We start from the raw sequence: 14620 nt of genomic DNA, 5'->3' as shown, positions 1-14620 counted from the left end.
ATACCCCAAAGTCAACCAAAATGCATTAAACACTGATAACAACAGAAATAAAAAATCACCTGAGTAAATAAAGTTCCTTGACATTATTCTTGCAATATATTTATGGCTATAAACCAAAATACAGACAAAAAAGCATTGAAATAAACTATTGAGTCTATATATAATTAAGCAGCTTATTCACAATGAAGCAAGAAACAATATGAAAAGATAAGCTATATAATTCAAGAAAATATTTTCAAACCTTGCATCTGATAAGTTGTTAATATCCGAAGTATGTACTGAACACAAGCAACTATATGTGAAAAACAGAAAACATGTAACCCAATTGAAAGCTATGAAAAGAATCGAATAGATATTTTTTGAAAAAATATATACAAATGGCCAACAGTTATATGAAAAGATGCTTAACAATGCTAACCATCAGGCAAAGACAAATCAAAACCACAGAGAAACTTCATTTTACATCTCTTAGAAGGATTTTTACAAAAATATTAAAAATAATTTAAAAAATGTTGACCAGATTAAATAGAAAGGAGACTCTTTTAAACAAAATTGGTGGGAATGTAAATTGGTACATTTAGTGCATAAAACAGAACTTTAAATCGAATTGAACATTTAAATTGAATAACAATATGTTCCAGCCATACCAGCCTATATACACAAAGCACATGAAATTAGTATTCAAAGAGATAACTGCATTCTCATGTTCAGTGCAACATTGATCCCCATGGTTAATAGTAGTCAATTTATGGAAATAATCTAAGTGTCCTTGAAAAGATGAGTGGATAAAAGAATACAATACATATTAAACAGAGGCATGTAAGATATATGTGTAATTATCTGTTATGTTTTGGACATAAGGTGTCTCCCTAAAGCTCCTTTGTGAGATAATGCAAGAAGATTCAGCAGAGAAATGATTGGGTTGTGAGAGTCTTAACCCAATCAGTGAATTAATCCCCTGATGGAGTTTAACTGCATGGCAACTGAAGTGGTAGGGTGTGGTTGGAGGAGGTGGGAATTAGGATGTGGCTTTGGGGTATTTATTTGTCTCACAAGTGAAGATCTCTCTCTTTCTCTCTCTGTTTCCTTATCACCATGTAAGCTGTTTCCTTCTGCCACACTCTTCCTCTATGATGTTCTGCCTCATCTCCAGCCTTGAAGAATGGAGCTGGCCTTCTATGGACTAAGATCTCTGAAATTGTGAGCCCTTAAATAAATTTTCCTCCCTTCAAATTGTTCTAGTCAGATGTTTTAGTCATAGCAGCAAAAAAAAAAGCTGACTAAAACTTGGTTATATGTTAAAATTATTGCCAAAAAGCTTTGAAAACTGTACAACTTAAAGATGGGAATTAATTAATATTATTAAGTTTTACTTTACCAAAAGTTTTGTAGTTATTTTGTAGTTCATTCTTACAGCATTCCTATAGATTGAGTATTCTTTTTTTTTTTTTGTCAGATGAGGAAATAGAAACAGAAATAGATTAAAATCAATGTTACAGTTCAACAAGTAGGAGCGATATTTCAGACCAGATCTTAACAATTAAAAAGCAAATGACTGTTTAATTAGGTATCCTAAATATAGCATTAAATAATATAATTTCCACAATTATTAAATAGTAATAGTTTTAAAAACTGATAAAAATCAGGATGAGAGCAGAAGATATAGGTCAGTTGGTATAGTGCTTGCTTGCATTTAGAAGGCCCTGAGTTCAATCCCTAGAACCAGACACACACACACAATAAAAAAAGAAAAACATCAAACAAAATATCAAGATGATTTCTTAATGTTAAATTGTTCCCTTGCAACTATATATTAATGTTATAGCAATTACCATTGATATTCTGCTTTTGTTATTATCTATCTTCTATGTCACTTATTCCAAAACGTGAGGAAAGAACTACTAAAAATTTATTCTGGAAAGGTTTGCAATGATAGAAAATTCAATTCAGAAACAAATATCAGATATTTCACATATCTCAGGGGCATAGGCCGATCTGCTATGATATCAGGATATCATCTTTAAATCAGGTAATTATTATAGATTATATGCTTACTTGTAACTTGAGACTCATCATATAAGTCCCCCTTTCCACAGCAAATATAGGCTTTGTCAAATTGCTTTAGGAATGATTCTTTCTTTCTGTGCTTAATATGTACTTCTGAGTGCTCAGAGTAAGTTAAGGGAACAGTTTGAGAGGCAGTACTGTTTTTCATTCCTCACCTGCTTACCTTTGTACCACCCTGGGAAGTTCAGAGTATGAAAAGGAGATGAAAGCTGATTTAAAAATAGTGAAGAATTGTCAAGGAAGAGATTTAACAAAGAGGGAAGGAGAGTGGACAATAATCTTTTCAATCTCCAGATTTAGAATTCTCAGTTTACTAAAGTAGAAATGTAAGCAATTAATTTTATCTAATGCTACTTCTATATCTATTAAAATCTCCCTATATTTTTTCTAATAATAAGTGACTGAAAGTTATATTCATATATGCTAATGAAAAGTGGTGTGATGCTGGATAATTTAAAATAAAGGAATAAATCTCACTTGATCATATTTTATCATTTAATGATATTCTACTATAGATCTTAGTTAATGTATTTAGAACCATTTTAGCTAATAGCTAAACAATTAGGGAATTATTAAATAAATAATTGTATATCTGTACAAAGGTAGTGCTATACTAGAGAGCCATTAAAATACAGATAATCCCTTATGGATGGTTCAATTTAATGATGTTTCAACTTTGCCATCGTACGAAAATATATACATACAGCTATTCTGTTTATCTCTTGCAGTACTCAATGAATTACATTAAACACTCAACATTTTGTAACATTATGGGCATTTATTGAATGATTTTACCCAGCTGTAGAATAAAAGTAGAGTAGTGTAAGCAATTTGGGTAGGTTAGGCATATTGTATATATTTTTTAACTTTGTTTTTATCATATCAGTTGAATTATCAGGGTATAACCTTAGCATAAGTTGAAGAGCTAACTGTATATTAACAACATATTTAGATTCTTGAAAAATTGTCATAAATGTCTTATTTTAAAAAACAACCAATGAAATTGTCTCTCAATGTGACAAGGTGTAATGCAGTGGTGATTTACACCAAATTACACAGAAATGCGTCTTTCATAAGGTGTGCATACTGCAACATTACTTCTGTGTTAACCTACACCCTGTAGACATTTTTCCAAGCTTTGAACCAATTCTCCCAGCTAGAGCCACAATTTTCCCTTTATCATCAGAAAGAAGAGTATTTTTTTCTACTTAAAAACACCAAGTGAAAAATCCTTGAAATGAATAAGAGGTAAGTAAAGATGTTCAATACATTTCAGCATAATTAATAAAGTCCTGAACATGACACTATGCTTTTTAAAATATTGTTATATGTTCCTTCTCTACAGACCCCCTCCCTAGAGATGGCCAGCACAAAGGCTCCTTATTTCACTGGTTCATTTCTTTCTGCCTAGACAATGAGAAATCATGATTCTCTTTCCAAATGTCAAGTTGCCTGTTGTCTTTTCAACTTACATTAGTAGACACAAATGCCTCATACTTAATTTATTAATCTCATAATGTTCTTCCTCCAAAAAGCCTCACGAGTTCCCACAGTAATGCCTGAAACATGACTTCATTTCTCTGAGATCTGAGACTGGAATTTGAATTCTGATGTGGAAGATGGCATTCAATCAAACAGGTGTCTATGATTCCCATCTTATTTCTTCAGGTAATGATCAATGATCCACCCTTCTTCCACTCTGCTCTAGTTTTATATTCTGTCACACAGTATGTGAATTAAAAAAGCACTGCTTCTTCAGAATCAAAGCCAAGGTTTTTTCTGAGAGCTAAATTTGCTGGAGATCTTGTCACATTAACTTTTGTGTTCTACTCCATAGAATAGAGTGTGTACCCTAACTATGAAGGATTCCTAAAACAAGTGTGGAATATCTTCCTTTACTAAAATTTTAAGCAACATATTGCATGGACCCTGTGACTTTCTGATTATTTTAGAGACTACCAGGCAAGGAAATTTTATTCACATTTTGATTGCAAATTTAGAGGAATAGCCTTTGTGAACATAACAAAATTTTACATATTTTTGTAAATGATATATATATATTTGATTTCAATATCTCTCTTACTATCTTATCTCAACTGTAAAATTAATGAAAAACAACATCATATAGAATAGAGGTGAGATTTTATGAAGAACAATGTTATTACAGAATTTGGTTTGAGTTTCTTAATAAAATCTATCAGATGATCAGTGGCTCTTTCTGCATTTGGACATTCATTGATGTTAGTCCATTCTTCTATCATATTCTTTATCTTTTAATTATAGTTTGTAGAAACAGACACTAGGCAGATGCTGTTTGCAATCTGGAGACAATATAGTCACAGTTTAATAAAATATAAAACAAAAAATTATTGAAGGCTTCAAACACATATACACAAGACCCTTAGAGAAAGAAGACCAATGAAGCAAATGGAAATTTGTGGGCACAAGAATAGAGATAGATACAGAAACACAGAGAAAGAAGTAGAGTGAATGAAAATTCAAAATCATCAGCAAAGGTATTGAAATGTTGAGGGCTTACTGGACTGGCATTGAATTGCAGTGTGTTCTTCACTCATCAAAAGCATCAGCTTGTATTATATAGGATTACTTTAAATTTGGATAAAATAACCAGTTTAGAAAAATTCTTTCCACATATAAAACAGGCTGTGCATGTAGCTCAGTGGCTAAATGTTCCTGACTTCAAGACCTGGTACCAAAGGCAAAATGATACAAATAGAATAGCTTTATTATTTTGTTGCCTGGTTAGTGTTTTGAAAGTTAAGGTTTTAACATTCTAAAATATTGAATGGGGAATTTAAATTGACATATGCTTTTTGCCCTAATGTTTACTTTTCCAAAATAAAATTATTATTTGCATATGAAACCCTTTCATAATACTATTCAAATAAAGTCATTTCAATAAAACATACCAGAAGAATAATGAATACATGCCAAGGACTACATGAGACTCTTATCCAACATATATTATTTTTCTATGAATGACTAAGAAAGGCATTTAATTATTCTTTGAAGGATAGTTTTATTGAGAATAGTTATCAAATACTTGGTATCAGGACCTCTTTAAAATCTTCCATACTATAATGGACCCCACATAACTTTTATTTATGTAAATTATAGCCAATAATATTTATTATTTAGGAATTAAACCTGAAAAAATATTTGTTTATAAATTAATTTTAAATAGTAGCACTAAGTAATTAAACATATGTAAAGTAATTATGCATGTGAGGTCTATGTAAAAATAACTTCATCAAATTTACTAAGAAGAGTTGCAATTTACAACTTTTTGCCAATATAATTACTATTTGTCTTAATACAATAAAAATTATTGAATCCTACCTATTTATCTGGTTGATATACTGTGATACTACTCACAACAAAGCCTTGAAAACTCTAATGTTATAATAAATAAAAAAGAAAAATGAAAAATTAAATGTTGTCTTAACATTATTATGAAATTAGTTTCGAAATATTTTTCCTTCAAAGACCACCAATCATTTGTGGACCACCATGACTCTCTAATATCAAGTAATAATGATTGATTATTTACCTCTTTCCATACCAAAGCCACAAGAGAGTTGATCACTCACCCTTCATTCCAATTACAAAGTATTGAAGAGGTTGACTACATATATCTCATATATTTATATTAATTTTAAAGGGTTCATTGATGATGATGGTTTTACAAATCATCCCAATTATTACATTGGATAACAAATTGAGATAAAATATTAGCAAATAATATTTATGGTTAGATCTGAAATGAAAATTATGGGATATCATCCACCTTGAATGCTCATTTTTCAGAATAAATTTTCAGACTCAAATTCTTTTAACCAGATCGTTCTAATTATCCCGCCATATTTCAAGTAATATGTAATAATAACCATATTTCTTTAACAAATAGTATTTTTATTTATAATGCATAGTATTTCAAAAGAATACATTTTTACTAATGAGATTAATTTATGTGTGGAAACTCCTATTAAGCATTCAAATTTTTTCATCTCAATATTTACTTAAATTGCAGTCTCAAATGTACAAAGAAAGAAATGTCTTAACCTAACACAACAAAGCTAAAATGAATTATCCTACATGTCTATTTTAATTCTATTACTCATCAAGATGCTCTCCTTAAATCAGTATGAAAGCTTGTATTACTCTCACAAATAGAGCAAAGAATATTGAACACAATCAATGTAATATCTTTGTATGTCACAAATAATGACATATCTCTTTATTTATTGTCTCCTTTCATTCACCACATGACCTAATATTGAATATTTTGTTTTGTTTCATTTAGTTTTCTTTTGTTTTTGTCAAAACCAAAACATAGGTGGTACACTTCCTTTGGCTCCAGACTCTCTCTTCCTCTTTTCAAATTGGGTTTGGTGTGTCTAGGGTAGGGCTATGAGTATCTGAAAATCATGTAAATATCTCTGCATGAATAATCTGTTATTTTTGAAAGGAATACCAATGTGACCCCACTGAAGGAATCTGTCTTAAAAAGTCACCTTATATAAGATCAATTCTCACATGGAAATTTTTTTATCTTTGCAGCTTTAGGAACAAATAAAAATTTGAATGTAAATAATTGCTCCAGCTCTGTGAGTAATTTCATCCTCTTGGGCTTCCCTTACACCTGGAAGGTTCAGATCCTCCTTTTTTCAATCTTTTCTGGAACATACATCTTAACCCTAATTGGAAACCTGTGCATTATCTGTGCTGTATGGTGGAACTATCGACTACAAACGCCAATGTACATCCTGCTGGCCAACTTTTCCTTCCTGGAGATCTGTTATATCAACTCTACTGTCCCCAATATGCTAGCCAATTTTCTCTCTGAGAGCCATGACATTTCTTTCTCTGGATGCTTCCTCCAGTTCTACTTCTTCTTTTCCATGGGCACCACTGAGACTTTCTTCTTGTCTGTCATGGCCTTTGACAGGTACCTTGCAATTTGCAAACCCCTGCACTACCCTACAATCATGACTGTTCAAAACTCCTTCAGAATCGGAGCTGGCTGCTGGGTGTGTGGCTTCTTGTGTTTCCTCTTGCCTGTTTACCTAGTTTCTCAGCTCCCGTTTTGTTGTACAAATAAAATTGATCACTTTCTATGTGACCCAGGACCACTTATAAAGCTGTCCTGTGAACCAGCTCCTGGAACTGAAATTATCTGTGCCATCTATAACTCAGTCCTCATTTTCTCCACCTTCCTCTATATTAGCAGTTCCTACACCTTGGTGATCAGAGCTGTACTCAGGGTCCCTTCAGCAGAAGGCCAGAGAAAGGCTTTCTCCACATGTGGCTCCCATCTGGCTGTAGTATCCCTATTCTATGGCTCCCTCATGGTTGTGTATGTGAGCCCCACAGCAGGAAATCCAGCAGGGATGCAGAAAATTGTGACTTTGTTCTACTCCATGTTAACTCCACTCTTCAACCCCTTGATCTATAGTTTACGGAATAAGGACATGAAGGAGGCCCTCAGAAAACTGTTCAGCACTGTGATGTTTCCTAACAGCCATGGCAAAGGTTATTGAAGAAGCTGTGTGCACAGATAAATAATTAACACTTTGATTTTTGTTGTATTTATGGAAGTAGAAAAATTTCTTATAGAGGATGAGAAACATTCAAGTTTATTATAATGTTTATAAAGTTACTTATAATCCTTTGTTCATTTTATTAGATAAAAAATTGATAATAAAGTTCTTCCAAATAAAAGATTAATATTCAAAGCAAAATGATAGCTTATCTGGCTTGCTTTCAGAGTTATTTTCATAGTTCATATTTTTGTCTCAGAAATTTCATAGTTCTCAGATGCACATATACACATGTAGTAGAAAATCTATCCTACATTTACAGTTCTTCCTAAAACTTTATCTTGGGTTGAAATTAATATATGATAAATTTGCATAGCAATTCTAAGGTAATGTTTTCTTTTAACAGAAGTTGGATTTGCCTTTTGCCAACATTCTGAAGAACACATGTGATTCAAACTTTAAGCATGAACTTTCCTCATGCTGTAAACCAAGTCTTTCTGAAATTGAAAAACATTCAATTCAATGACTATGCAACCACTTTTCTTTTCCCTTCACCTTTTGTTGGACATTTAATGATTCTGCTTCATTAATATCATGAATAATTGATGAACTGGTTTTCTGAACATGAACATATGTGTTCATTTCCCAGAATGTATATTTTGAAATAAAATAACTAGATTTTATGTTAATTTTCTATGCAGCATTTTGAGGAATTTTCAAACCATTCTCAGAAAAACTATGCCCTATTATTCTCAAAAACGCAATGTTCACAATGTACAGGAATTTCTGTTTCCCTGTGTCTTTGACAACCCTAGTTATCTTCTGTATTTTTAACTTTTGCCATCTCAGTCCCTGCCAAATGGACTTTCCTTGTGGTTTTTATTGGCTTTTCCCTAAGTCCTGATGTGCTGATCACCATTTTAAGTACTTCTTGCAAACTGAAAAGTCCTCTTTGTAGAAATTTTCTGAGCCTGTTTCATTTAGTTATCATCTTCTCATCATTACAATTATGATAAATCCACTTTCATAAATGATGTATGTTTTGTCACATTTTTTTACTAATGCACAATTTGAAAAATTTTCTCCCAAACTGGGAGCTATCTTTATATTCTAAATAATGTATTTTGAAGCTTTGAATTTTGTTGAAGTTCATCTAATCTACTTAGTTTTGTTTGTCAGGTGTACTTTTGGTATTACATTTAATAAAACAAGTTCTAATACTAGGTATAGTGCTTAGGTGAACATGGGTGTGCAGATGTTTCTTCGACAAACTTGTTTTTTTTTTCTTCGACACACTGATTTCATGTTATTTGAACATGTAACAAGGAGTGGGATTACTGAAAAATATGGTACTTGTATTTTAAGTCTTTTTTTCAGAAATTTTTACCTTATTTTCTAAAATAGTTGTAGTAATTTGCATCTCCACCAAAAGTTGGCAATGGTTCTCTTTGGCACAACATTACAGCACTAGTTAATTTTAGTCTTTTTAATAATAGCCCTATTTACTGAAGCAAGATAATATTTTATTGTGATTTGTTTTGCATTTTCTTTGATTAGTGATGTTGAGTAGTTTTTCGTATACCTTTTGACCATTTTTATGTCTTTTCATTTTCTTTTTTCTTTTTTAGAAAATGTCTATTCAGGTCAATTTCCTACTTGTCTAAAAACTAATGTGTATGTGTGTGTGTGTTTGTGTGTGTGTGTGTGTGTGTGTGTGTGTGTATGTGGTGCTGGGGATTAAATTCAGTAACACTCTACTGCAGACACTACAGAGCTACATACCTGTCCTCATTTTTTTTTTATGTGTGTGTGTGTAACAGAGTCTCACTAAGTTGTTCAGGTTGTTCTTCAACTTCTGATTCTCATTGTCCTGACTCTTTTTCTAAGTTGCTGAGATTACAGGCATGCCCCAAGGTTGCTGGCATATACTGCCTATTGCAAAGTCAACTTATTTGTTTTATTTTATTTCTTTTTCTATTGAGTTTTTGAGTTCCTTATGTAATACAGATATGAATCCTCATTGTCAGATGCATAGTTTATAAATAATGTTTCCCATTCTGTATGTTTTCTCTTTACTTTTCAACTAGCTGTCATACAAGCTCTGACATTTATGTTTGTCAAAATTACAATCAAATTGGCAAATAACTAATAAAATCTCCAAATGTGGGTAAAAGAGTAGATCCATAAATGAGAACAATAATCATTATCAAGAGGCCCATTTTGGGGTCTACTAAGGAACTCAGAGACCAAATGAAACCACCTAGCTTTACTGCTTATTAACAGATCTAGAAGAAAAGATGAGTCAACTTTTGTAAGCAAAATTGGTTCTCAGTCCTAGTCCTGCTTATTCTTCTCTTAACCTTAATCCTTATACAGTGGATAGCTTTCAATCTTATTTCTCTTTCCTGTGTAATTATTCATTGTACTTACTGAGTGTTCTGATGCATCTCTCTTCTCTCTCTCTCTCTCTCTCTCTCTCTCTCTCTCTCTCTCTCTCTCTCTCTCACACACACACACACACACACACACACACACTGAGTCATCCTCTGCTGCACAGTAGTAGTCTACCCATGTTGTCTGTATTCATTGATTACGATGAGATCCAGAGCTGAGTTTCTGCACAGGGGCCATCCTCCACCATCACCAGGTAATTGTTGTTCTGCATGAGTATGAAGACAGCTGCAATGCAGACAACATGTAATACCAGGGATTGTTCAAAAAGGTTTATTCACACAATGCAATTGTACAAAGACAGGTGATATAATAGGGGAATTAAGGCAGAACTCAAGACACTTAAGTGTGGGAAGAATTTTCACTTGTACTCATGCACCTTTCTTGCTCAATCTATGATAAGTGGCCCCTTTAGAATGTGACAGGGCTACTAAGACCCAGAACATTCCTCCTTGCCTTTGCCACTCAAGAGCCTTGCAAGCCTCCCCTGGGACAGTAAGTTCCAGTTGCAACAGGTCATGGACAGAGACAGTCTTATCAGGAAACTTCATCTTTTTCAGAAAGGCTTTCCTGGAAAGTGAGGAGAATAGAAGTCTGCTCACAGGTGGGTGGATATTCAAGAGGAAAAAGAGCAGCAGTATGGTGGACTCAAGCCTCACCTCACACTGCCCAGCTTAGGTCTGCTGTACCATGCTTCTTCTGCATCAGTGTGAAGAAGTTCACTTCTGTATCCTACAGCATCCTGAGCTCTGTTGAATACAGTCATCTGTAATCCAAACAAGAAAGAAGTGGAGACAACCATGAGGGCTCTCGGAAGAGATTTGGGGAATTCTGAGGGGGAAATGTAGGATCCCTTTTTAAGATGAACTTCCTGGATCCATATAGAGTAAGGTAAGAAACACAAAGCCAGATTATAATAACCAAATATTCAATATTTTAACATAGTATCAGCAAAATAATTAGATGGGTTGAATTTTTCTATAAATGTTGTTTAAACTCAATGACTCACCTTCAAAAGGTATGTAGAGGTTCATTTTATCAAGAAGTTATCACATGGTTCCTAATAAACATGTATGATTTTTCATGTCACTTGAAAAGGAGAAAAAAATGCCTTTAAGTCCATTAGAATCAAATCTTACTCCCATCCTTCTACCCTCAAATATTTTGATTTCAAAGAACTTTGGCCCTATTCCAAAGCTAAGATTACACATTCCAGAAATACACTGAATTTTTGCTTAAGGTAATTGGACTATAATATGTTATCATCTATACTAAATTATATCACACAAGTTGTTGATTTCTAGGGAACTTATGTAACAACATTTGAATATTATTGCACTACTAATTTCACTTAATAAATCATAATTCTCTGATGTTCCTCTTGCTGTAAAAATGCACAGACTTATTTTCAACTCTGCATTTATTTCTTCTGTCTATATCACATTTGTGTATGAGAAAAATATAGAAACTACATAAAACTGTGTTTTGTATTTTATGGCAAGTCTTATTATAAGCATAGTAGAAATCTGGTGAGGAAGGGAAGGTAGATAACATATTTAGGATACATTATTTTATCCTCTTCTGTGTGTCCTTTGATCTTAACCACATGAGTAGAATTTAATGGTCCAGGAGACATTGAAATATGAGGAAAAAAATCAGTGGCAGCAACTTGTGGCTAGAGAGAACACGGGAATATAACCTTGTTCATCCAATCAGGTAAGACAAATTATCTCAATAACACAAAAATCAAATACTTTCACTTCAATGAATAGCCAATCTACAAACTAAAATCTTTGGACAATCTCAATGTTGATCATGTTACCTCAGAATGCGCTTTTGAGAAATAGCAAATTCCTGAGAGTCTGCTTTCTGATGATTCACTGAGGGAAAATAAAGAAATTGTTGTGATCACCTTAAGCTGATTTTTGTGCAGGCTGAGAGATAGGGGTTAACTTTCATTCTGTGACATATGGATTTCCTGTTTTCCCAGCACCATTTGATGGATGGTATGAGGTAACTGTTTTTATGTGGGTTTGTCTCTGTGTATTCTATTCTGTTCCATTGGTCTTCTTGCCTATTTTGTTGCCAATACCATGGTGGTTTGGTTACCGTAGCTCTGTTGCATAGTTTAAGGTCTGGTATTGTGATGCCTCCTTCTCCATTTTTCTCAGTAAAGATTTATTTAGCTATTCTACGTCTCTTATTTTTCCAAATGAACTTCATGACAGCTTTTTCTATTTCTAAGAAGAACATCATTGGAATTTTTGAGGGTAATATCATTGAATCTGTATAGTTTTATTCGTAGTATGGCCATTTGACAATATTGATTCTGCAAATCCAAAAACATGGAAGGTCTTTCTATCATCAAAAGTCTTCCTCAATTTTTCTTTTCTTTTGTGTTCTTAGTTTATATTTTAGAGATTCTTCATGTCTTTTTTTAATTGATTCCTAAGTATTTGACTTTTTTGAGACTATTGTGAATGGATAGTTTTCCTAACATCTCTTTCAGCTGGTTCATCATTGTTATATAGAAATACAGTTGACTTATGAGTGTTAATTTTTCATACTGCTACTTTTCTGAATTCATTTATGAACTAACTGGTGTCTTTTTTGGATCAAATACATAGGACTTGGACCATAAATCCTGCACATACTAGTAGAAAATATAGGCCTAACACTTTACTATATTGGCTCAGGAACAGACTTCCTTAACAAGATTCCTAAAGCACAAGAAGTAAAATAAAAAAAAAATCAATAAATTGGATGACATCAAACCATAAATCTTCTTACAGCAAAGAAAACATTCAAGAGTGTGAAGAGAGAACTTTCAGAATGGGAGAAAATCTTTGCCACATGTAATTCAGATAGGACATTAATTTTCAATATATAAAAATAACTCAAAAAGCTTAACACCAAAAACACAAATAACCCAATCAATAAATGGGCAAAAATAACTGAACAGATACTTTTCAAATGAAGAAATATGAATTGTCAACAAACATATGAAAAATGCTCTATATCTCTAGCAATTAGAGAAGTGCAAATTAAAACTACATTGAGATTTCATCTCACTCCACCCAGAATGACAAGTATCAAGATTATAAGTAACAACACATGTTAAGAAGGATGTGAGGAAAAGGGATCACTCATATGTTTTGATGGGATTACAAATTGGTGCAACATATGTGGAAAACAGCATAGAGACTCCTCAAAAAACTAGTAATGGAAGCCCAATTTGACCCAGATTTCCTACTCCTTGATATATATCCAAAGGCTTTATATCATCACTGTTGTGATGCAGCCATATCAATATATATAGCAGCATAATTCATAATAGCTAAACTAAGGAACCAACCTAGATGCCCATCAACAGATGAAGGGATAAAGGGAATATGGTATATATACAGAATGGAGTATTACTCAGCCATAAAGAAGAAGACCTTTATAACATTTGTCAGTAAATGGATGGAACTGGAAACCAAAATGTTAACTGAAATAAGCCAATCCATAAAAATCAAAAGTTTTTGCTGATATGTGGGAGCTAAACCACAATAAAGGGAGAAAGGGAAAAAGGGAAATTCAGTAGATTAGACAAAGAGGCAAAAAGTAAGGGAGAGGATAGGAATAAGAAAGGCTTTAGAATAATTTTCTTACCTACATATAGGAAAACACCTAAGTGAATCCCACATTTTGCCAACCTAAAAGAATGGGGTCTGAGTTAGAATAAGATATATTCTATGCTTGTATAATTTTATCAAAATGGATTCTACTGTCATACATAACTAAAAGAACCAATAAAAAAGAAGGAGTTCTGAATTTAAAAAGAAAATAAAGTTTTCCCTTTTTATGGGGAAGAATATGGGGGACTAAATTATATTTTATGTTTTTATGGTTATATCAAAGTGAATCCTAATACTATGTATAACTAAAAAGAATCAATAAAGATTTTAAAAAGAAAGAAAAAGTAAACATAATTTTATGAGCAAGATCAGTAACTGAAGTGAAAGCAGTATAAGAGGAAAGCACATACTTTTTTTTTTAATCCATACATGCAAATACCTCTGCACCACCACCAGTACCCTCCCAGACAAAAGACAAATGTCTTTATAACCTGTGGTCGCAGACTTTCTGGATTCTCCACAACTATCACACAATAGTAAGATAGAAGCCATGGCACTTGGAGAACTCCCTTGTGCACAACCAAGGGCAGAGTTCTGTTTAACACTCCCAGAATGGAGACTTCTCCCCACTGCCAGAGAAGACACAATGACAGTTTGTACACAGACTGCACAAAACATACACCTGTGTGATAATGCTGAATTTGCACAGAAGTATCCCACTTAATGATCAAAATCTTCCAGCAATATTGTTTGCTACATGACCTGAAGTTCTACTGTTTGTTATTTCATTGTAATAAAAACAGATCTTTTTAGAGCATACTATTAGTTAAGGATATAAACATAGAAATGGTAACATATTTGTTTACAGTCATGAGGGATTTTATCAACTCTTTTCTTCTTTGAAAATCAGCTGAGATCAAA

General features: G+C 32.9%; 1 protein-coding gene across 1 annotated transcript; it reads left to right on the top strand.

Annotated features, from left to right (window-relative positions):
* Nucleotides 1–3686: 3686 nt before the first annotated feature.
* Nucleotides 3687–7628, top strand: LOC144377634 (olfactory receptor 11H6-like). Its single transcript, XM_078049033.1, has 2 exons — nucleotides 3687–3735; nucleotides 6649–7628. The coding sequence occupies exons 1-2, from the start codon at nucleotides 3687–3689 to the stop codon at nucleotides 7626–7628; spliced, it is 1029 nt and encodes a 342-aa protein (XP_077905159.1).
* The last annotated feature ends 6992 nt before the right edge of the window (nucleotides 7629–14620 follow it).

This window comes from Ictidomys tridecemlineatus, chromosome 5 (assembly GCF_052094955.1).
Source record: "Ictidomys tridecemlineatus isolate mIctTri1 chromosome 5, mIctTri1.hap1, whole genome shotgun sequence".
Classification (NCBI taxonomy): domain Eukaryota; kingdom Metazoa; phylum Chordata; class Mammalia; order Rodentia; family Sciuridae; genus Ictidomys; species Ictidomys tridecemlineatus.
Note: the sequence above shows the minus strand (reverse complement) of the source record. Positions and strands in the feature narration are given on the sequence as shown.